General features: G+C 35.4%; 1 protein-coding gene across 1 annotated transcript in view; it reads right to left on the bottom strand.

Moving 5' to 3' along the window:
* The window catches only part of LOC150107540 (tetraspanin-9-like), a 176910-nt gene that overhangs the window by 19028 nt on the left and 133406 nt on the right, over positions 1–24476 (bottom strand). Inside the window, exons 6-7 of the mRNA XM_090391943.1 lie at positions 20184–20252; positions 8264–8392 (exon numbers count right to left, since the gene is read on the bottom strand). Of these exons, the coding sequence (XP_090248069.1) occupies positions 8264–8392; positions 20184–20252 (198 nt within the window). The remainder of the gene's footprint in view (positions 1–8263; positions 8393–20183; positions 20253–24476) is intronic.

Below are 24476 nucleotides of genomic sequence, written 5' to 3'. Positions count from 1 at the left end.
GAGGGCACGCTTCTATAGTTCACCAAATATCTCCTGTCCTCTCCACTACCACTTAATTCTCCAAATATGACACTACTGCCATCCATCATCACCAACAACAGTATTTTTTGTCTGTAAATTGGGTTGTTCTGAAGGTCAATTTAGTGTACCTTTTGAGTGAATGACCTCTGAGGACTCCTGGAATAACCTGTCAAAATGTTTGCAGATACTGAATTAGCTAAAGTAGGTGTATGTGATATGCTTTTTGTTCAGTTGAGAATAAGTTATATCTACAGGTTTGTTTGTTTTTTTTCTTCCTTCTCCCTGGCTTGCAGAAGAGCAAAACTTGCACTTCTATATATCCTCTGTGCTTTTACAGCAGTATTTCCCAAACTGTGGTCCGTGGGATAGTTTATTTTCATTAAACTTTATCTTATCATGTTGCTCACACCTGGCCTAAATGATATGTTCATATTCTTCTGAATATCTCCATTTATAACAGTATTGCATTGTCATAAATGACACATTTAGTGTTGTATGTAATTTATTACTTCATCTTTATGATATGTAAAATATAAAAAATTTTCATTTTAGATTTTGTGGAGGCCGTTGTGAATTAACATTCGCTACGGGGGGGGGGATGCGCGCGACATGTTACCATTCACTACAGGGGGTCCGCGACATCAAAAAGGCTGGGAAACACTGTTTTACAGAATGTATATTTTCTTTGATTCTTAAAAAGGCAGGGATTATAAAGTTGTCTACAATTTTTCAAATAATTAAATCTGCTGGAAAGCGATACTTTCTTGCATTTAAGCTTTTCTAAGGAACATACCTGTTTGTCTCCCTGTCAAAAAATACATCTGTATGTGATTTAAAACATGATTAACTATTAATCTTATAAGAGATGTTTTGTATATTAAATTTCCCAATGGTTAGAATCATTAAAACTTACAACTTTACATTCTGATGTTCTAAAACAATGGCATAAGTACCTCCATAGCACAATTGGAAGAATGACTGTATGTTGCATACTTCAATAGGAAAAGACCTGCATTCGATTCTCGACATGATGTGAGGAATCTCTGTACGGACTTATTCAATTCAAAGTGAGTTAGATGATCTCATATGAAGGCAGCAGGGTTTTCTCTCCCAGAAATGCAGGTTTTTCATCCTGCAGACACAAGTTGATGATGAGAACACATGAAACTTACAGATCATGTATACTAGTGGTGGGCAGCTGGTAGATGGTGCTTTCATTGATGGTAGTGGTGTTGTGTAGTTGAAGGATTAAGTAAGAGAGATGGTGAGTTGCAGTGGTATAGCATCCCCTCCCATGATAAGTCCTTGGAGGGGTCAGATAATTTTCTTCTGTTAACTGTTATCTTTTATTCTCCATACTTTTAAATTCTTTTAAAATAACTTCAACTGAGCTTTTCTTCAACTTCCATTTCACTGGCATTATTAGCTTCCTCCTTCAAATTATGTTCATTATCATTGTCATTTGGGGTTTGGAGTTATTTTAAGCCAGTTTTGTAAACTAATATCTTTTTGGGTTTTTTTAGTATTCTCTTTATGTATTTGTCCTAAAGGGTATTGTAGTCTGTTTCTTTTTTACTTTAGTGACATGTCTAAAATTAATTAGACTTTTTTATTTGAATTTAAGTCACAATATTTGGTTTATGTGTTTATAGAGCAAGTACAAAACCACTATACACACACAACTTATGCAGTGTATGAATAATGAACTGCAATGCATTTGAACATGCACTGATGAAGCAGTCACCTGAGTATTTTTTTTCAAAGTTATATGGCTGGACAGCACATAAATCTGCAGTGTATTCATTTACATTTCCCGATGCTCTAATCATCTCAAAAAGCACTATTTGGCAAAACATTTTCACCACACCTGCTGATTCTGATGAGTCATCTGTGGGTATAGCCTTAGAATGCTAGAATAGCTTTCTTCATGGAACTGATGTGCCTTGTAATCCTGTCATTGGCATCCTTAGCAACTGCCCCAACGCCAGATGTTTGTTACACTACTGCTAAACAATGCTCAAACTTACGGATTTACTGTTTCTGTACTCTATACTCTCAAACAACATATTTCACTCACTACTCTCCAAATAAAACAGCTCCATGCTCCTTTGTTTACATACAACTTGTAAGGATAGCCTTATTCTGCATTAATCTCATAAATCCATCACCTGTACTATAATCCTCTGCACTAAGCTGCCTGAAGATAGACTTAAGTTAGTTCAAGTCTAATTACTAACTGGAGGAACTTTTTCTAAGCCTTTCTTCAACCAGTCCCCAAGTTATTCAATCTCTGGCACAGCCAAGCGGTTTTTTTCTCCCAGAAACTAGGGTTTTTTGTTCCATAAACTCAAGAGAATCAACCATAGAACCCACATTATTTCAAACAATAAAATATCCTGTTAGGGTTATGTACTTAGAGGTTGTTTGTCCGTCTTTTCATCAGTTGCCGCTTATAATTAGGGATAATCTTGGGTCTGCTATCTCCGATTAGCTACTAGTGGAGATTGAACTGCCCACTCAGTCTCCAAAAACCAGATAGGGTTAAAAGGCCTCACCTACTCCCCATAAGGGAATAAAAAGGCATTAGCTCATTATTATTATTATTATAAACCCATCACTAACCTATATGTATCAGTCATATATCTCCAATCCTCCTGCTATCAACATTCAAAGAACTAAATACTTTTCATTACTCTTCTTTTAACCCTTTCCAAAATATCTTCATATAATTGAAAACCAGCTCATAAATCTGCACAGACAGGCTAGTCCAACTACATCTTGACAAAGCTTTGTATACTGGATTTCTACATATGCAGAAATTCCATCCTTATTCAATTTTTTATGAAGATTAACAAGTAGAGATAAAAGGTGAGAAAAGGTGAAAAGAACAGAGAAGATTTAATAAAAAGATAAACTTGAGCTAGAATAATGTTCATAGGAAACACTGAGAGGACAGAAAGATGGAGCTTTATTAATTATTTTTATCTAATTTTCATTGTTTACTTGTGGACTGAAAAATATGTTTTTGAACTCTGGAGTAGGGGAATTGAATTATCTAGCCTTAAAATAAATTTTCAATCTTTTGTGAATGGGATTCAAATTTCTTATGAGAAATTTGAACTGTGTTCTGGTAGATTTGAAATCCACTAGTTTGTCCTCATCCCACTGAAGAATAGCAAGATCTTCAATCTTGAAACATCTGAGCATCAGATTAAAAGAATGAATTTGATGTCATCAAAAAAGCATGGATATGGTGTAAAAGCAGTGATTGAAGAGTAATTTACAGGAATAAGAGAATGGATGAAAATTACAGAGCCCTGGGATGCTCCAGCATTCGTAGGGAGATGTGAAGTGAGGGAAACCAACATATGTAGTAGACAACTAGATAGGAAACTGGTGATCTAATTGCAAACAGTATCAGTGGACTATAGATTATATTCTATCAGTGGCTTTAACAGGCACTTAAGCATCCACAGCCTTCCAAGTATCCTTGGATTTCCTAACCGTAATAAGAGGATAAGGCAGTTGTCCCTATGCATCTAAGCATTCTTGTCTGTAAATTATGTGTGTTCTACTGCCCAGTTTGCCTGTTCTGAGGGATGAAAAACCCAAGTTTCTGCAAGAAAAAAACCCTCTACCTCCATATGAGACAGGCTAACTTACCTTTAGTCTAAAGAGACTGTATAAAGGTTCTTCATAGCATTTGACAGTAATCGAACCCAGGACTTTCCAACCAAAGCACTTAGTCTATACTGACTGAGCTATGAGCAATGGACTATAGATAGCAACCTAAAAATTAGGCCTCTATGGCAGCCATGAAATTCCCTAGAAATACCAAACCACCACATGAGTTTCTTCAAACCTTACTATAGTTTATGCCCAAAAGTGGGCATTGTTGGCTATGAGATTTGCTGTAAGCTCAGTGCCATAAGTTTAATCTATATAATTTGTGGCCCTCAAGGTAGTAAAATTAGCTGTTGACCTTCTCTATTGTTTGAGAAAGCTGAGAAGGTAGTGTGATGACCGTTTGACAATCCCTTTTATCCTTTTTTTTTTGTTTGTTTGTTTGGAATGGACCGAATACTGGCTTAATTCTATACTATCAAGTAGACAACCAGACAACGGCCTGCCAGTGTAGCCTTGTAACAATATTCCCAATTCAAAAATGCTAGACCATTACAGGTTCACTTCAAGTCTAGAGGAAATTTATGTAGGCTTTGTTCAACCAGTTCCCAAGTTAATCTTTGCTGAAAGCAAGCAGATTGTTTTCTTTCATAAACTTGGGTTTTTAATCCAATTCAGAAAAATCTGCTATAAAAACTCAACATTTCAGACAATGTTGAGTCTGAAAGAGCATAGAAGACAGCTACTGTAGTTGTCTTCTATGCTCTTTCCCAAATGATTTCAAAATCCTAGTAGAAAGGCTTATATATCAGATATTCATAACTGTTACTTTTCAGGAATTACAATGTATACTGAATATTAATTATTATGACTTTAATATTCCAATATTTTGGCAAAGTCAAATAGCCATCATCAGGGATCACAGAAGACCAGCCACATTCTCTGGACCTGCCAGGTATTTACCAGGTCTCTTGCAATTGCAAACTGTTCTACTATTGCCAAACAGGCAGGACAGCCAGAGAATTTCAGAACATATGAACTACATCTTGTTATGCCATTACGGCCACTACTCCACCACAGTAAATACAAATATGAGAGGCTATTCCTGGAATCTGAATCTCTATTCAAATTCCAGACGAATGAAAATTTGGGTGAATGAAATTCCCATTTAAGAAGCACTTGGCCAGATCAACCCAATGGCCAAGACAACTCATTTTAACCACCAAGAGGCACCATTTAGGACTCTAGGCCCAACTTGGATTGTCTTTCTTCAGCATCATTTACCCAATGTTAGTGCCTGCATGCACATATTGCTGTGATCTGATCCCTGATGATGGCAATCTGACATTAATACTTCTGATATTTCAGCAAAGTCATTATAATTAATATTCAGCCTACACTGTAATTTCTTGAAAAAGAATTATGCTTTTAAAATCATTGGTAGCCCTGGGCTCAACCATCACAATGACTAAGAGCAGGACTGGCTGACCGTTGATTTCCAGAAGTTGGTCAGGGCTAAAGGAGTCCTGCCTGTTTTCTTTGGAGAATAAAGAAGGAATAGAAGATAAAAGGAATGTTAATTCTGGAACAAATTCTGAGCATAATTTAGGAGATTCTATTAGGATAAAACTTTTGTAACCAAGTTTGTGAGGATTCTTCTAGTGTCTTTCTGATGAAAGATCAGATCAGAGGAGGCATACTGTGAGCTGTTCTTGGTTTAATGAGAGGTAATTTGCTTTGATTACCTTATTTCTGATGAACCTTATTTTGCGATGTTACTAAATTATGAATTTAGTATTTGAATGTGAAAAAGGTGGAAACAATTGCAGAAAGCAAGCCTTCAAGGAGAAGACTTAAGAGGTAAATAATTTTCCATATTCATCCCTTTCAAAAGATTTGGATTTTTTTTTTTTTTTTTTTAAACAGATGTTGTAAACTACACTACAGACTGAGCATGAATCTGCAGCTTTTGACTTCAGCCATTTGAGATATAGTTTGCCCACCATTTGTAGATCTCTCCTTGGCATTTTGCCAAGAATAGTCATGCTGAGGGGGAGAAAGAAATGAAGGATATGATTTGGTCGCCAAAATGCGAAATCACGTGCTTTCTTGTCTGTCGCTGTATTAGTACTAGCTTAATTTTTGTGGTCACTTTTTTGCATTTTTTTTTATTATTAATTTGTATGATGGATCCAGTACAGTCAACAAGTTCTGTTGTTAAATGTTTCAGTAGCTCTTGCAAAATAATATTGAATAATGTGCTGACATTCTGCGAAAAAGAATAGTCTCCTTGTTCCCCTTTCTCAAGTCATAAAACGTGTAAGTGCAATTGTGGGATTATCGGGGTCGACTGTTAAAAGAATTTGTAGGGAATCAAAAGGTGAAGGTAAGCCAAAATTTAAATCTCCTAAAAAAAAGCGCCAAAGTAAAGAAAACCACTGAAGCCATAGCTTTGAATGATTTTGATGTAGACATTATAAGAAGAACTATTCACGAATTTTATGTGGTCGAGAAAAGAGTGCCAACTGTTCCGAAATTGATTCCTGTGCTTAAAGAAAAATTAATTTTCCTTGGAAAAGAGAAACTTTAAGGAAAATACTTCATGAAATCGGATTTTGTTTTAAAAAGTCCCAGAATAAAAGGAAACTTACCATGGAGCAAAGTGACATTGTTTTATCTAGAACGCAGTATTTGAGAGCAATAAGATGTTTCAGGGAGGGGAAAAACCAATTGTGTATCTAGATGAAACTTGGATTGATAGTAATTTAAATTATGGAAAATGTTGGCGGTCTAAAGAAGAATGTGGAGTGCTACAAACCGGAAATACCTCGCGGCGCATAATAATTTTGTGTGAGGGTGGAGAAATGGGTTTTTTACCAAATTCAAACTTACTATACAAAGCCAATTACCATAGGCAAATAAATTCTACGATCTTCGAAAAGTGGGCAGAAGAAAAACTGATTCCAAACCTTCCTAAAAATGCTGTTGTTATAATTGATAACGCTTCATATCACTCTATTCAATCAAACAAAGTTCCAAATTGGTCTAATAAGAAGCAAGTTGCTATGGATTGGCTCTCTGCAAATAACATTTCTCATTCCCCAGATATGCGAAAAATTGAATTGCTTAATTTGGTCAGAAGAAACTCCCCCACAACTAAACTATTTAAATTCGACACAATGCTCAAAGAGCATGGATTTCTAGCTTTGAGGCTACCACCATATCATTGCGATATTAATACTATTGAGTATGTTGGGCATAAGTGAAAAGTTTCATTCGCCATCGCAACGTAACTGGAGATATTGACATGTCAAAACTTTTTAAGCTTTCAGAACAGGCGATTGAAAGTATTACAGTTCAAAACTGGGGAAAATATTGCTTTCATGTCACCTCATTGGAAAATATGTTTTGGGACAGAGATGGAATTATCGAAGAATTATGTGAACCTTTGGTGATCCGTTTAAGTGAAAGTGATGGCAATTCGGATACCGATTCAGATGACTATGAAGATTACAATGTTTTGATAATGGTATTTTTTCCCAACCTTTTTTTGCATGGGTTTGTTAAAAGAGTCACAACAAGTCATAAATAATTAATCGGTTTTTGGACATTGAGGCCTGAGTTACTAAGAAAGGAGGGAATCTGGAAGGAGAGGGTTAAGAAAATGTTCCAAGAGCTGCTGGCAGGATGATCCAGCATTCTGCTGGATAAGTGGAGAATTAATGTGTTGAATCATTAATGACAACAAATTCTTCTTGACTTGATTAGTGGAATTAGATTAGCCAGTTTTGAGTTGTATATATTGAAGTCTCTAAACAAAACTTTCACTTTTTTGGGTATTTAGAATTGCAGAAAGTCAACTTCAGAGATAAGTTTGGTGCAACAAGGTATTGGCCTACTTGGCCGAGTTGATTAGCATACTGCTCTCACCAACAGGCTATGGATTAGAATCTCACCATGGATATGGATGTATATGATTTTTCTAAGTAGATGAATTGCTCAGTGTGAGATCACTCCACCTACTGAAGGCTTGGAAAAAAAGTCCAATGTCTCATCTCTAGAACAAGGTTTCTAGATTATCTAGTCTTTATCTCACCTACTGTCTAATACCAATGCACTATTGATCTTTTCATGAACAAAAGATTCATATAAAAAAAAATAATAGATGTTAGAATGGTTACAGAAGTTGGAGAGCAACAACAGATTTATAGATGTGATATCTATAAATCTATGCAACATATCCTTAGAAAGGTCCTGAAGAAAATTGAAAGGTCAATTTTTTATTATTAAATAAAAAATGCAGTATTCTGATGATAGCATTTAATACTGTACATAACCTTTTTGTCAGTATGAACTCATTCCTAGAGATATAAAATAAAGTATAGATTAAAAAAAAATAAATAAAAATTGTTTCTTTCATCATGGAAACAAAAAAATTCATGTATAATCAGTCTTCAAACACTCTCTCTACTATCTTAAACATTAAGGTAGGATAGCCTTATTCACTAGTAATTTCATACCATGTTAATCACAACTGCAGGTTAATTTTTTTTGCAAATATATAACTTATGTATAAATAAAAAATATCAAAGAATGTTTAAAAAAAATCTAGCCATACTCTGTTCAGTTTCCTCACTTCCCCAGCTGTGGTGGAATTTTCATCAGTCATTTTATTGTAGCAACTATCATGAATTGGTTCTGTATTATGAGCAAACTCTTCAGGACCAGTAAATCCACAGCAGAGCAACTACAAAAGAGTAATTTACTATTAGTACATAATACTGATAAGTTTTTTTTTTAGTTTTCAACCCAAATAAAATTTTATACTACATCTAAAAGTCAAGATGGTTTTTGTGAAGGGTAGGTTTTATTTTAGCAATCTACTTATATTTTATGATAAAGTGATGACCTTGTTGGATAAGGGAGATATGCTGTGAAATTCTTGGACTTCACAAAGGCATTTATTTGATAGATTGCCACTTACAAGTTTGTGTACAAGCTGGGGAAGAAAAACAGATTGGGTGGATGAATTAGAGATCACTGAAAAATACCAGCAAGTTATTTATGATAGGTAGTGTCTCAGAAAAGAAAGGTAATCAGTGGTGTGCTGAGAATGTTTTTTAAGATCTATTGTTTAACTTGCTTGCTGTCGATATTTAATGTGGATTGAAAAGGAATCTGTGGTTTGTTGATGATAAGGTTAGGTAGAAAGGAGTGATGTTGATATTTCCTCCTTCAGCAAAGAGTTACAGTTTTAATGTTAATAAGCGCAAGGAGTTGTACTTTACAGTAGAAGCATAAATACTGTATTGGTAGAACTATGCTTTGAGAGGCGAGTGACATTCAAGATCTGCAGGGTGATGGTTGATGAAAGTGGTTCCACAAACACACAGTACATTCCTGCTATTATAAAGAATACATAAATAGGGATAAAGAAGTAGTTTTGCTACTGTATAATGCATTAGTCAGACCACACATGGACTGTTGTGCTCAAATTTGTTGGGCTGTGGAAACTCTGGAGAGGGTCCAGAGATAAATAAGGCAATATCAGGAATCTGGAATGTTTGTTATGGGAAAAGGCTGGTTAAATATAAATTGCAGAGTTCAGTGGAAAGGCAAGAAAAATGTGATATAGAGCATTTGGAGTAAATGCATTTTGTTAGATTAATGCAAAAGGAATTATACATAGTGACAGGTGGGGAGAATAAGAAACCATCCCTGGATGTTGCATAAAAGGTATGAAGGGAGGAATGAGATGATATGGAAACTAGTGGAACGTATTGTGAATGCTAGGAATGTGAATAAGTTTTTAAGGTTCAATATGATATGACATGTTGCTTACTGAGCCAGACTTCTCACAATGAGCTTGACTGCAAGGAGTCATTTTGCAAACTTGTGAAACACTTAATATTAGCATCTGACTTCTTTACAGGCAGTGACTTAGTGGGAGATCCTTTTATAAACAATGCCCAGAACTAAACTCATTTACTATTTCTGTACTCATACTCTTCTCAGGCAAGGCAGCAAGACATTGCATTCAACTACTGTTAACATAAGAAAGCTACTCTTCAGTTCCCTGCTCACATCCCTCTTATAAAACTTCAATGAATAGCCTTTTGCTGTCTCCTTTTATGAAAAATCACTGATACATTTCTTCACTAACTTATATCTCAATTGTATTATCCTCTCAAACAGGTGTTTTGTTTCTAGACTCCTTGGAGGTGTCGTGCAATTATAAGAAATCTGCACAGACTAAATATGGCCTGATGAAGACCTTGTACAGTGGGAACCAATTTACTTCTATGCGTCCAGTGGCATACAGTGGGTATTCCAATGAGTGTGCTGTGATAAGGCAACATTAATAAAAATCATTAAATTTGGTTAAAAAACTTTATTAAGGAAAAAACCAATTCTATTTATACATCATTTCAATCCTTCATTTCCAAGATATAAATACTATGTAAATTTGATGGAGATTTTTTTTTCCCCTTTTCAATCCAACAATTTTTAAATTATCCCAATGTTCAAGAAGGTGTACACAAATTATCTTCACTGTTTTAAGTTGACGAAAAGGATAAAAAAAAAAAAGAAGAAGAAAAAAAAAGTTTATCAGAAGACCACAAGGAATAACTAACTGCACTTTCCTTCTCAGCTTTAGGTAATTTACTAAGTAGAATTAAGTAAAGATCTGTTGAGAGCCTGCACACCTTCAATTCCCATGCAAATTTCAGTCAGTGAAAATGTGCCAGCAAGTCTGCTGCTTAGTTTCTGCTCATCTTCAGTTGTTAAAACTGCATGCAGATGCCTCATAAGCTCTGCATAGGAAATCATTGCATTCTTCGTATATAAGGCATGCTTTGATGGCAACACGGTCTTCTGATTTTACAGTCACATTGTGAATAGCTTTTGATATTTGTAACAGTTCATGACTTTCATTTAAATAAATTATATAAATAATAAAAAAAATTCAAATAACTGCTCAGAAATTATTTCTTTGTGAATTTTCTGGACGTATGGCACACACCCAGAACACCCACATACATGTCAAAGTTCTCTTCACTGCTATAATCCACTGTCATCCTCATAATTAGCAATGTAGCTCTTAAATTAATCTAGATCCTTACTCCTCAACTACCTTCAAAAAAACTCCTACCAATTGTATACATTCATTCCATCCTTGCCTTCGAAATTTCAAATTTCATATTGTGCAATAATATGGAACTGGTAGTTCCCACAGTCTATTCAAATCATACCACAAAGGTACAAATGGGATCCCTGCAGCATGCCACTCATGCTGCAGGGATCCCATTTGACAGTTCCTCCTATCTAACTTGCTAATCTATTATCTAATCCCCCATCAGTGCTGGATTAACCATTAAGCAAAATAAGTACATGCTTAGGGCATCAAGGGAAGGGGGGGCACCACAGAGGGTCCCCCCCCAGCTATCATTTCCTCAACTCTTTTATTGCCACACTCAACTTTAGTCAATTTTTGTAATTGTCCTTAGCCGTGTTTCTGCAGATAAGAATTTTATTCCGAATTATTAAACATTTTCTTTGTTATGCAAGTAACTAAAGTCTAAAAGTTTGATGACATCAAATATAGAACTAGAGTTCAGTATGTTTGACTGTCTTACCAAGGTTTTTCTGCATGAATTTGTGTTTTTCTAATCATTATAAATACGATTCATAGTCTTTTATGCTTTTTAAATTTTTGCTTCTATTTTCAGATCCTAAGATGAAATGTGTTTAACTATGGTGCACAAAAGAGAAAACTGGCAAAAAAAGAGAACCAATAAAAGGCTTAGGAGTTAGTAGTCAAGACTGGAAAGATTTTTTTTTCACAAGTTACACAACATTATTTTTTAAATCTAAACCAATCCATCATCAAAAGTGACTTATTTTATCTTACTGACAGGATTAAAGGTGAACAAAGCTCTACACTTACAACTACCACTTTATCCACTTAAAGGTCAGATTATCATGATGACTATGTGTCACAGCTGGCTCATGTGGCCAGTTCAGTGCAATAAAAACTAATAACCATATTCAGCCATACTGAACTTTATAAAATAATTTTAGAAGACAAAATGGAGTGTACATTTCAAAATGTAGACATTGCCTTGCCTTTCCTCCAGTTGGCAAGAGTGATCATGAAGTGATCACTTAGGTTGTGGCTAACCATATGCAGACTTTTTTGAGGAAAGGATATATGTAGAAGTACAAGGCTGGTGATTATGACAAGCTGAGGAGACAGCTTGGAACTATAGCATAGAATGAGGAGTTGAGCAGTAAGGAAATAAATGCTGCATGGAAACTGACAAAGAAATACATAACAGCATCAATGTGTGAATGTTTAAAAGGCTGAATAAGGTAGGTATAAAATGGATGAATGAGGAGCTTAAGAATGAAATTTGGAAGAAGGCACTTTGGAGGGAGCACAAGATGAATAATGATAATAATTAGTTACATGACGTGTATAAAGAACAAGTCAGGAGAGTGGCCCAGTTAGGTCAACAAAAGTGCAGTATGAGCAGAAATTAGAAAATCAGGCAAAAAAAACCCTAGAGAGTTGTTTTTAGATATGTAGCAAGTAGAAGAAAGAATAATTATGGTAAGATGATGTTAATGGATGAAGATGGTAGAATGGTAACAGCTACAGAAGACATTGAAGTATTTAGTGATCAATTTATAAGGATTTTTCATTCTCAGAGTGAAATCATGAACGTAAATGTAGAGGACATAGGAGAGGATAGCTTAAATGTAAGTGAGCAGGAGGTATTTGAGAAGTAAATGAACTTCATGTCAGTAAGATTTGATGACATAATGCCACACGTCTTTCCAGGGAATTGGCAGTAATAAGAGTCTTACAACAGCACAGGTTCCAAGGGAGTGGGGAAAAGACAAAATTGTTCCACTGAATAAAGGTGGTGATAAAGCTATGGCTACAAATTATAGGCCAATCTGTATATCTGGAATTGTGAAAGTACGAGAGAGAGAGAGAGAGAAAAAAAGAAGGATACAGTAATGGGTTGATAACAGCAATATTCTCTGTGGCAATCAGCATGGTTTATTAAAGGGAGATCATGTTTTACTAACTTATGTACTATAACAAGGTGACAAATGTCTTGGACAAGGAAGATGCATATACAGTAGTATACTAATTTTGCAGAAACTTTTGATAGATTGCCATATGGCAAGCTGTTAAATAAACTGAAATGGATGGGATTGGATAAGACTTCTGAGTTGGATTGGTGACAGGCTGTCAGGTAGGTATCAGAAAATTGTATATTGAAAATTGTATTGGGAGTGCAGTATCCTGAAAGAGGAAGGTCACTAGTGGTGGTTGTTAAATTTGTATATTAATGATGGGTTTAACTGGTGATATGCAGCTGTTTGCAGATGATGCAAAATTGGGGAGAGCAATGCTGAGTCACAGAGAGTCAAAGTCACGGTTTTGAAAATTGGTAAGCAATGAGGGGATCCAAAGTATACACTTGGTAGGGTAACTTTAAAGAACATAGAGGAGATGAGAGATCTGGAGGTGGTGGTGGTGAACAAGGACCCGAAATTCAGGGGCCAAATCACACAGTTTGTGAGGACATCACATTAGATAATGGCAATGATGCAGAGGACCCTGACATGCAGAAATAAAGAGCTTACGATGCCACTGTATAAAGGGTTTTCAAGGTGAAAAGGATATTAGAAAGGGATCCAGAGAAGATTCACAAAGGTGGTCAGTGGTCTTTGGAATGTGGAGTACAAGGACAGATTGAGAGTATGTAAATTGCAACGCTTCATGAATAGGAGGGGGGGGGGGGGAATCCCTGGAAACTGTATAAGGAGGGTGTGAGCAAAGGAGTGAGGAGCAGGTCCTTTACATGGAGAGTGGTTGGCGAATGGAATGCATTGCCTGAGTGTGTTGTAAATGTAGACACATTGAATCAGTTTAAGGCACAGTTGTTATTTATGTACATAGATGCCATGTAAAACTAATGTATATAACTAAGTATACACAACATCTCCATGAGTACTCATATATGAGATTCTGAAGAAAAATTAGTTTACAGCTATAAAAAGATAAGTGGTTTAGTAAGAATGTGCTACCTTGGTAATGCTTCCTTTCAATGAGGTGCCGTTTCCTTCCTTGACTCTCCCTTCCTGGTGACATTTGATTTCAAATGTCAACAGGTTTGAAAATTGACTGCATTTTTTTGTTGCAAGTTTTTTTGTTTGGTTTTTTCATTTAGTTATACTATATATTAAAGATATCAAGAAATTATATTCTTGGTTTAATCCTTTATCCAACTGTAAGCAAACAATATTTGCACACTAAGTATTTTTATGACTGGACTATTTGTATACAAAGGCTAATGACTTCACATAAATTGCCTTAGTATCCTATTATTTTTAGAGGGACCTGTGGCATAATATAATTATTAAAAACAACACGTAAGTCCACAGTAATAACTTTAATTAATAAATAAGGTAGATATTTCGTACTAAAAATAATAGTACGTCTTCAATGTTACAAACAGATAGGAATAGAATACAAGTAACGAATATTCGGTGGATCACCTATTAAAATACAATGTTGTCGCAAGCTAGGAAATGAAAGAAATTAATATTTAAGATAATTAGTTTTTTAATGATTACATAAAATCAAAGCTCCCAGATCTTCAAGAGAGAGAGAGAGAGGCAATCATTTTGATTTAAATTCGGTCGGTGTAAAAAGCTTCACAACTTTCTTTAAAGAGGCGTTCATATTTGAACCTGCATCTATGAAGTAGAATAGCTTTATCCCACTGGATGTCATGGGTAGTGGTAATACTGTGTTGTGCTAGACCAGACTTCTGAGGTTTGTTGTAATCAATATAATATTGATGTTCTTCAATTCTTTTTTCCACAGAACGGCCAATTTGTCCAAAATAAGAAAAAACATTGCATTCACAAGGAATTTTGTAAATGCCAGCCAAAGACAGAGATGACAGTTTATCTTTTGTAGAAGGCAACAAGGAAGAAATTTTGTTGATAGGAATATGAGTGGGAATCAATTGGTACTTTTTTAAAATTATACCTATAGGTTCTGAGATTCCTGGAATGTAGGGGATTGGAATTCTGCGAACTGTTGATGAAACCTTAGGTATTGGAACATAAGATTCAATTATCTGTTGGATTTGATTAGGGTGATAATTATTAGATACCATTAACTTTTTAATGATGGAAAGTTCTTGTTGTAAGATTTCTGGAGAAGAGCAAACTTTATGTGCCCTATTAATTAGAGATTTAAGAATGCCAAATTTTTGAGATGTATGGTGAGCAGACATTTTATGAATGTATCTGCCAGTAAATGTGGGCTTTCGAAAGATGCTTGTAGATAAGGTACCAGAAGAAGTTCGAGTAAGCAGGATGTCCAAAAATGATAAAGTACCAGAATTTTCCTTTTCCATGGTGAATTGGATATGAGGATGAAGGCTATTTATCTGTTGTAGAAAGGTGGAAAGCTCATCTTCAGTATGTGACCAAATGGCAAAAACATCATCGACATAATGATATCAAAGAGATGGTTGAGGGCGAATGGATGAAAACATAGTCTCTTCGAATTGTTTCAAAAAATAGTTAGCCAAAGGTGGAGACAAAGGACTATCCATGGCAGTACCTTCAACTTAATTGAATTAAGTCAATTGAATTCAGATAATTGAATCTTATGTTCCAATACCTAAGGTTTCATCAACAGTTCACAGAGTTCCAATCTCCTACATTCCAGGAATCTCAGAACCTATAGGTATAATTTTAAAAAAGTACCAATTGATTCCCACTTATATTCCTATCAACAAAATTTCTTCCTTATTGCCTTCTACAAAAGATAAACTCATCTCTGTCTTTGGCTGGCATTTACAAAATTCCTTGTGAATGCGATGTTTCTTATTTTGGACAAACTGGCTGTTCTGTGGAAAAAAGAATTAAAGAACATCAATATTATATTGATTACAACAAACCTCAGAAGTCTGGTCTAGCACAACACAGTATTACCACTACCCATAATATCCAGCGGGATAAAGCTATTCTACTTCATAGATGCAGGTTCAAATATGAACGCCTCTTTAAAGAAAGTTGTGAAGCTTTTTACACCGACCGAATTTAAATCAAAATGATTGCTTCTCTCTCTCTCTCTCTCTCTTGAAGATCTGGGAGACTTATTTTATATAATCATTAAAAAACTAATTATCTTAAATATTAATTTATTAATTTCTTTCATTTCCTATCTTGCGACAACATTGTATTTTAATAGGTGATCCACCGAATATTCGTTACTTGTATTCTATTCCTATCTGTTTGTAACACTGAAGATGTACTATTATTTTTAGTACGAAATATCTACCCTTATTTATTAATTAAAGTTATTACTGTGGACTTACGTGTTGTTTTTAATAACTTAGTATCCTATAATGCATTATGAGATAGATGTGTATAATGCAATACATTATGGGAAGGGACACTACCCAGAGTGGTTTTGACCTTTATTGAGGCCTCATCAGTGGAAGCCAGATCAGAAGAGATACCAAAGTTGATACTAAGATACCTGGGTCTGGCTCCCACTGATGAGAATGAGACTTCAATTAAGGTCTAAACTAGTCTGAGTAGTAGCCCTTTTTCATAATGCATTACATTATACACATCTTAAAGGGTGTGTACTTTGCATTATGGGATACTAAGGCAATTGATGTGAAGTCATTAACCTCTATATACAAGTAGTCCAGTAGCGAAGCTACTTCATGCACAAACATTGCTTACACTTGGATAAAGGATTAAACCAAGAATATAATTTCCTGGCACCTTTAATAATTAGTAATATGTATTCTAATTATGTATCCAACCAATGAGTGTGTACTGATGAATCAACAATCCTGTGGTATGACAGAGAAAACAGGATGGAGTACTACTTATAAGTCCTGACATATGAGAGTGGAGACTTTGGAGGGCAATGGCACTAATGGTTTTGAAAGCATATGGTGTGAGGTAGAGGTAAGCAAGACAGGCTATTTAGTGGGGTGTTGCTAGAAGCAAGGAATCATAGAGGGTGAGGAGAAGAGATGTTTAAGCAGTTGAGCTTGGCAAGTGCAAGAAGAATGATTATTATGGGAGATTTTAATTACAGCGGTAGAAACTGGGAAGAGGAAACTGCATGTAGTAATAAGGGAATGGAATCTCTAGAATTCTTGAGGGAAAAATCTTAGGCAACATGTAATAGAAAGAACACAATGTTCAAGAGTTTTGAATTTGATCATATCATCAGAAGAGCTGATTATAACTGAGACGCCATCTCTGGTCCCAGTTAGCGAGTGACCATGTTGTTTTGACTTGGAAGATGAATAGACATGCAGAAGTATCAAAGAGAAGGCATGTATGTGGCATTATAATGCAGGTGATCATAATGTGTTAAATATCAATTTGGGCAGTTGGAGGAATTGGAAGGGCTAGATATCATTAGTGCTTTGGAAATTGTGAAGGAATATTTGTTAGCAGCAATAGTAAGATGTATTCCACGAGTGAAGAAGAGGACACAATTTGGTGTAAAGTGGATGACAAACAATATTAAACAGGAGCTGCAGGTAAAAAAGAGGTTATGGAAGAAATATAAGGAGAGGAGTGGGGAGTAGGTGCATGAAGAATATAAGACTTAGGCAGGAGAGTGACTAGTGTGGTAAGGAAGGCAAAACTGAAATATGAGAAGAGATTGGCCCTAAAATCCTGATTAGATCCAAAGAAAATCCTTGGAAATAATGGGAAAATGGGAATAGAGTGACTGATGCAGAGGACATAGTGGAGTTGTTCAATGAACAACTTATTGGAGTATTTCATCCTGGAGAAGTAGGTTTTAATATTAAAGGGATAGGGCAGGTTTGAGGTTTAAAGGAGAGTGTGTTTCAAATACTGAGTAAACTGGATGTCAATAAAAGCAGTGGGACTGGATGAAATTTTGCCACAGGTTTAGAGAGAATGTGCTAAAGAACTGACAGCTCCATTGACCTGCCTTTTCAATGAAAGTCTGACCACAGGAAAGGTAACCAAGGAGTGGAAGGAGGGTAAGATAGTGCCACTGCATAAGGGCAATAGCAGACTGGAAGTGTCAAATTATAGACCAGTTTGTGTTTCATCAGTAGTTGTTAAGATCTTGGAGAAATTAGTGAGGGACCATATACAGCATTGGGCAGATGAGGGTAATGTTATCTATGAGAATCAACATGGATTTGTTAAGGGGCACTCTTGCTTTAGTAATATGATTGCCTTTTATAATGTAAAAAGAGCAGTTGATGAGGGGGGAAAGGAGTATTCTACCATTTTTTTTTTTTTTTAGATTTTGCAACGGCATTTGGCAAGGTGGCACATGATAAGCTGATATTTAAGTTTGCAGCACATGGATTTAGATGTCAGGTTAGTGAACTGGGTTCAGGATTGGCTATCTGATAGGTATCAGAGAGTTGTGAATGGTGGGGAAATATCAAGGAGGCAGAAGGTTATAATTTGGGTCCCACAGGAACCAGTTGGATTATTGGGGGGGGGGGGAGGTATTCAGTTGTTTCCATATGGTGTGATGCCAGCAAGGGTTATAAGTAATAGTGCAGATGTGGAAGCCCTGCAAGAGGATTTGAATAAACTGAACAGATGATGCAAATGAATGGGTGTATCAGTTTAATGTAGCAAAATGTAAAATCTTGAAGTTTAGGATACATTAAAGAGAAGCTGCATATTCGGTTGGAGGAGCTGTACTTGAGTAAGAAGTGGAGACTAGAGGATTCCTCTTGCCTCCCCTACTTCCTCCCAGAGGATTGCTGCATACTGAGAAGGATGCTGAACTGCAGACATTGCCTGGCCTGGTTGGCTGAATGGTTAGTGTATCTGCTCTCCAGCCAAAAGGCTGTGGGTTCGAATCCTGCCGTAGGCATGGATATTTGTGATTGTCTGTGAAAATATTAGTCATGGTGGTAGTGGACAGTAGATGGCATTGGTGTAGATGTAGTTGGTGGATGAGGTTGAGTGGTGGAGACAAAGTTGTAGAGTAAGTGCCTTCCCTCAATGAATCTTTGGACTCCCTGGAGGTGTCAAATAATAATAATAAAGAGTTGTCATTCCATTGTAAAAAGCCCTGATCCGAACACTTGGACCATTGTTCTTAAATTTGGTCCCAAGAATTTGAAGGGGATAAATTAACTGCGAAAAAGGTACAGAGGCAGATAACAGATGGTTTCAGGACACTGTACAATGTTAGTTATGAGGACAGGATGAGGGAATGTGGACTACAGAGTTTGGTAGATAGAAGAAGGAGAGGTGATATGATTGGGACTTTTAAACTGTTGAGAGGAAGTTACAAGATTGACACTGGGGGAGGTCTTTCACTTGGTGGAACAGGGGGAGGGAGCAAGGACAAGAGGCCATCCCTGGAAGTTATGAAAGGGAGCTGTGGGCAAAAGGGTGAGGAGTGGTTACTTTGCATGGAGGGTGATTGAGCTGTGGAATGCTTTGCCTGATGGAGCGATGAGAGCACAAAAGGTCAATGAGTGGTATGATATAAATTGAAGATATCAAGAAATTATTATTATTATACTAAGGCAAGTGATGTGAAGTCTTAGCTTCCTTATATGAGTTTCCCTAGTCCTGAAAATACTTCACGCACAAACTTTGTTTGCTTACACTTGGATAAAGAATTAAACTAAGTATATAATTTCTTGATATCTTTAATTTATAGTATAAGCAAGTGAAAAAACTTCTCACAAGTGGTATGATACTGTTTTCTAGAAAAGGCCTCCCACAATGAGTTATTTGACTCCATGGAGACCTGAATTATAATAGTAGTATACAATACACCTATTACTATAATGTGAAAAAATCAATTCCAATACAAAATCTCTAAAATTTAGGAAATTTTTGATTGTAAATATGCCAGATAGAAAATAAATGAAAGATCTATTCTTCACAATTACATTTGAAATCTATACCTCCAACCAAAAACAGTGAAGACATGTATGTGCTGAAGAGAAGAAACAGAAAAATAGTATTGTTCTGTTAGAAGAAAAGCCAGCTTTTTATATGGAAGCCTATTTCAAAAATATTACTTCTTTTTTTTTTTCTATACATGTGATGAATGTTATTTTGAAGAAAAAAAAATTAATTTTTCAATAAAAAGATTGTGAAATTTTATTGTCAAGTTTGTTTTCTCTATACTTGCTGTGTACATCAAGTTTCTCCATTTCCAAATTTGAAATACCTGTGTCTGGTGCAAATTATTTTGTAATCAGTAACAAATTTCAATATAACAAATACAAGATCCTTCTAATAGTCAGCATGCTGGTTTAGATAGTCAGTTACAAGTTCTCAGAGTCAACAGATTATTCAAAATGAAACTTCTATTTAAATGGATAACTTTAACTTCAGATATGTATCAAGAGAAAAGGATTGAGTCCTGATTTACATTTTAAATATTAAATGTAACGATTTTCATGAGTGCTCTTAAAAGGATAAGAAAATTAATTATAAACCTGCTCTTGGATTATATTTCGGGTATTCTGATTCATCTCATTCCAGGCCTTCTCCAGGATATCAGTTATCTGGGGAAAAATATAAATAAAATTAGTAACACTTTCTTAAATAATCATGTGACAGGAATAATGAAAAAGATACAATTATTATATTATTTGATGTTATGTTTCTGTTAACATTAATATTAATTTCCAAACTTTTGTGGTCAGATTCTTGTATAATACTTTAATCAAGCTGCATATGGACTACAGTATGCAAATTTGGATATTGGGTTTTCAAGGGGATCAGAGAAGGTTCATTATTGGTTTCAGGTCTATAGAAACCACTAAATCAAAAATCTGGACAGATTGAGGGAATGCAATTTGCAGAATCTTGTAAATAAAGGTGGATATGATTAAAATATATAAGTTGGTAAGGGGTTGTTATCAGATTAATGTGTAGGAGAATCTTCATAGAGTAGAGAGTGATGGGTCAAACAAGAAGCCATACCTGGAAGCTGTATAAGGAAGATGTGAGTACGTTCTTTGCATGGAGAGTGGTTGCTGAGTGGAGTGCAGTGCTCAACGATCTTTTTGCATGAGAGCACAAATCTCCCCACAATCAGTAAACTCCATGGAGGGCTGGTGATAATAATGTGGGTTATATAACCTGCTCTAATCCACGTTATTCAAAATCGTGGCTCCAGCCATACAGTTGGAGCCACAATTTTGAATTGACACTATTGATGATTACTGACCAGCAGCATTTTTAATGCATTTTGCACACACTGCATATGTGACGTTTACATACATTTGCATAAAAGGTTTCTAATTCAGTGGCTGGTATATGAATGTAAAGTACCATGAGATCATAGGATTCCTTAAAACATCCTTAACAAGAGAATGTCTCTGAAGCAAGACAGATGACCATTTCATATTGTTCAAAAAACAGTGAGAAGTACAGCCACTTTAATCTTTCCTTTTGTCCATTTTGTCCATACAAATCTACATCTGAGTGACATCGAGCATAAAAATGGTCGGCATGTGGACGTTTTTTTTTTTTTAATGGATTTTAAAACTTCATATGAACAATGTATGCTTCACCACAAGAATGTTGAATCATGTACAGCCAAGTTTTTCAGAAAGAAAGAAAGAAAGCTGTCTTTTGGCAAATACAGAAAATTCTATAGGAGTATGCAGGTTAATATTTCAGTTTAATATTAAGTTAAAAAAGAAGAATGACTATTTTTTTAAAAAAAGATAGAGATAAATTTAATCATTCCAAACTTCTTAAGAAAAGAAAAAGTTCATTCTCATGCACTAACTTAGGAGCATCACTCCTCCAATTCATGCTGGCTACACACATGTGATTCATTATATGGTATGATACACCTTGTTCATAGGAGTGTTGTAAAAAAAATTTTACATAGGTTATAAAATATAAAAAATTAGAAGTGTATATAACCTGATCTAATGTATTAAACTTTGTATTATATTGTGAAAATAACAATGTAGAACTACAAGTATATGTAACTAAAAGGATTAGACAGGATTATGCAGGAGCTGAAGGTGAACAATAATCTCTAACATGTCACTGAAATATAGGAGTTTTGCCACCAAGACCTAAAGTAAGTGTAGGTGACGTCAGGGTGCTTCTGGAAAATCCGGGAAGTTTGGATGGTAAGACAAGGGACGTCAAATGATATAAAAGGCCATGATTGGTTGGAAAATGGGGGGGGGGGGTACGCGTACCACATATAACACTGTTTTACGATGTGGGGGGGGGGGTTAGTTAAGCAGATTACAAGCAGACTAAGACTAAGGTCAAGTAATAGTATCAGATGCGAGTTTTAAGATTAGAACATTTTAGGCAAGGATAGAGGTTACCGTCTCCAAAGGAATTTAACTTAAGCTCAAGCAGACAAAGATATCAATTTAGGGGGGGGGGAATTCATTAGTGATAAGAGTAACTAAACAATGAAGATAAAATTACATACTAAACAAAGATAATTACAAATGGCAGAGTTCGACATCACAAATTATATAACTAATAATATTATCAACAGTGTCCATTGACTTCTTTCCAAGCAGTGTATATACAAGTAGCCTAGTCATGAATATATTTAGCATACAAACTTTATGTGCATACACTTGGATAAAGTATAAAAATATAATCTCTTGGCAAGTTTAATCTAAGAATAAGCACAAGATTAAAACAAATTATAAATCCTCCAATTCTTTTAATACAGAAAGCATTTAGAAGCATTTTAAATATAATTAAGTTTGTAAATGAGAGAAGTAAATGAATTTAATGAAAGTTTCATATTAACTTGCATGCATTCCCAAACAAGTATAATTCAATATGAAAAATACACTAACAAAGTAGATAATGAAGTGTCTGTGCCAATGTATAAAGCAATGGAATTTGGTTACTGGTTTCAATCACAATGTGGAAACAAGTGAACTAAGACAATAATCAAGATTTGAATAATTGGGGAGAGATTGAGGAAAGGTAAATTTATAGATTTTAGTGGAGAGGGGATTTAGCAGATTAATACAGTAGGGATAACACAGAACAAACTGTGAAAGAGATTATTTTAACTGCATCTGGCACAGTCATGCTGTGCCAGAACATGTAATAAATAAGTGGCATGTACAGGTATAAAACCTATATATAAAATATAAAAATAAATGAAACAGCTCTTAAAAGTATAGAAGGTAATAAGTAAAACAGCATAAACAAAAAATTCAGTATAGAAAATCAGATGTAAAAGATGTGTGTAAAACATGTAAAAGGTATAAAAAAAAATATTAAAATTCATAAAACACAAAAAGATATGTTTTTAAACACATATATACACAATAAGTTAAACTAAGTATATAATTTACGAGGGTGGTCTCAAAAGTTCTCGGCCTAACAATGAAAAAACGAATTTATAATTTCAAAAACTTTTTTTTTTCAACATAATCTCCTTTAAGACATACATTTATTCCAGCGCCATCATCCCGTCTCAGTAATGGTTCTCAGTAAGAGCTGCAAAATACCCCTCTACAGCTGCAATCGCCTCTTGATTTGAAGAAAAACGCTGACTAGCAAGAAAGAGTTTTAGTTTTGGGAAGAGATAGAAGTCAGAAGGAACCAAATCTGGGGAATAGGGTGGATGTTCCAACAATTCATAGTGCAGATCCCTTAATTTTCCCATTGCCAAAACACCTTTGTGGGCAGGTGCATTGTCCTGATGAAAGATGGTTTTCTTCTGCAAACCAGGTCTTTTCTCATGAATTTTTTCGTCTAGTCTGGTTAGAAGATCGGAATAATATTCCCCAGTTATTGTTTTATCCTTTTCAAGGTAATTGATTAACAAAATGCTTTTAGCACTAATGCCTAAACACTGATGCTATGACCTTTCCTGCTGATGGAACAGACTTTGTCTTCTTTGGCTCTGAACAACAGACTTCTGTCCACTGTTTTGACTGCTGTTTGGATTCTGGTGTGTAATGGTAAATCCAAGTCTCATCCATAGTAATAAATCAACACACAAAATCAGTTTTATTCTTGTTAAAATGCTCCAAGCACTGTTTTCAGAGATTTTCATCCGGGTGCATTTTTGATCTGCTGTGAGCAAGCATGGCACCCATCTCGCGCAAAGTCTTTTCATTTGCAGTTCTTCGTGCAAAATAGATCCTACACTTTCTTTTGAAATGCCTATAGTCTCAGCAATTTCATGCACTTTGACTCACCAGTCATCCAATGCCATATCGTATACTGATCAATGATTTCTGGTGTTGTTACACTTTTTGGACATCCTTCACGTGGATCATCTTCAAGGCTGGTATGGCTACATTTAAACTCGGCAGCCCATTTCTTAATTGTCGAAAATGAAGGAGAAGAGTACCCATAAACTTTTATGAACTTCGAATGATTTTCTTTTGGCGTTAAACCTTTTACAAAGAATTTTATAACTGCACGATATTCAATTTTATCCATTTCAATGGATAAAGACAACGCTTTTGCTTCAGGCAGCTGTATAAAACAAACTACTTGATAGAATGACTTGCAATTTCACATGGATGCTTATGACATATGTACCAACTTAGAAAAAAAGAAAATCTTGCCGACAGTGTTGCCATCTATGGTCAAGGCCAAGAACTTTTCAGACCACCCTCGTATATGAGGTGGTAAATTTTAAAACCCAGAGTGACATTGTGACTGATAAAATCTGCCTGTTATCATTGTAGGATATAGGCATATGGAAGCTTGAGAAACAAGCTAATCTAGCTGCAGTATCTGCAGCCTCAGTTTCCTTTATCCCA

The sequence above is a fragment of the Typopeltis vanoorti genome, chromosome 4, assembly GCF_054136105.1.
Source record: "Typopeltis vanoorti isolate ZY-2024b chromosome 4, IOZ_Tvanoo_1.0, whole genome shotgun sequence".
In the NCBI taxonomy this organism is placed as follows: Eukaryota; Metazoa; Arthropoda; class Arachnida; order Uropygi; family Thelyphonidae; genus Typopeltis; species Typopeltis vanoorti.
Note: the sequence above shows the minus strand (reverse complement) of the source record. Positions and strands in the feature narration are given on the sequence as shown.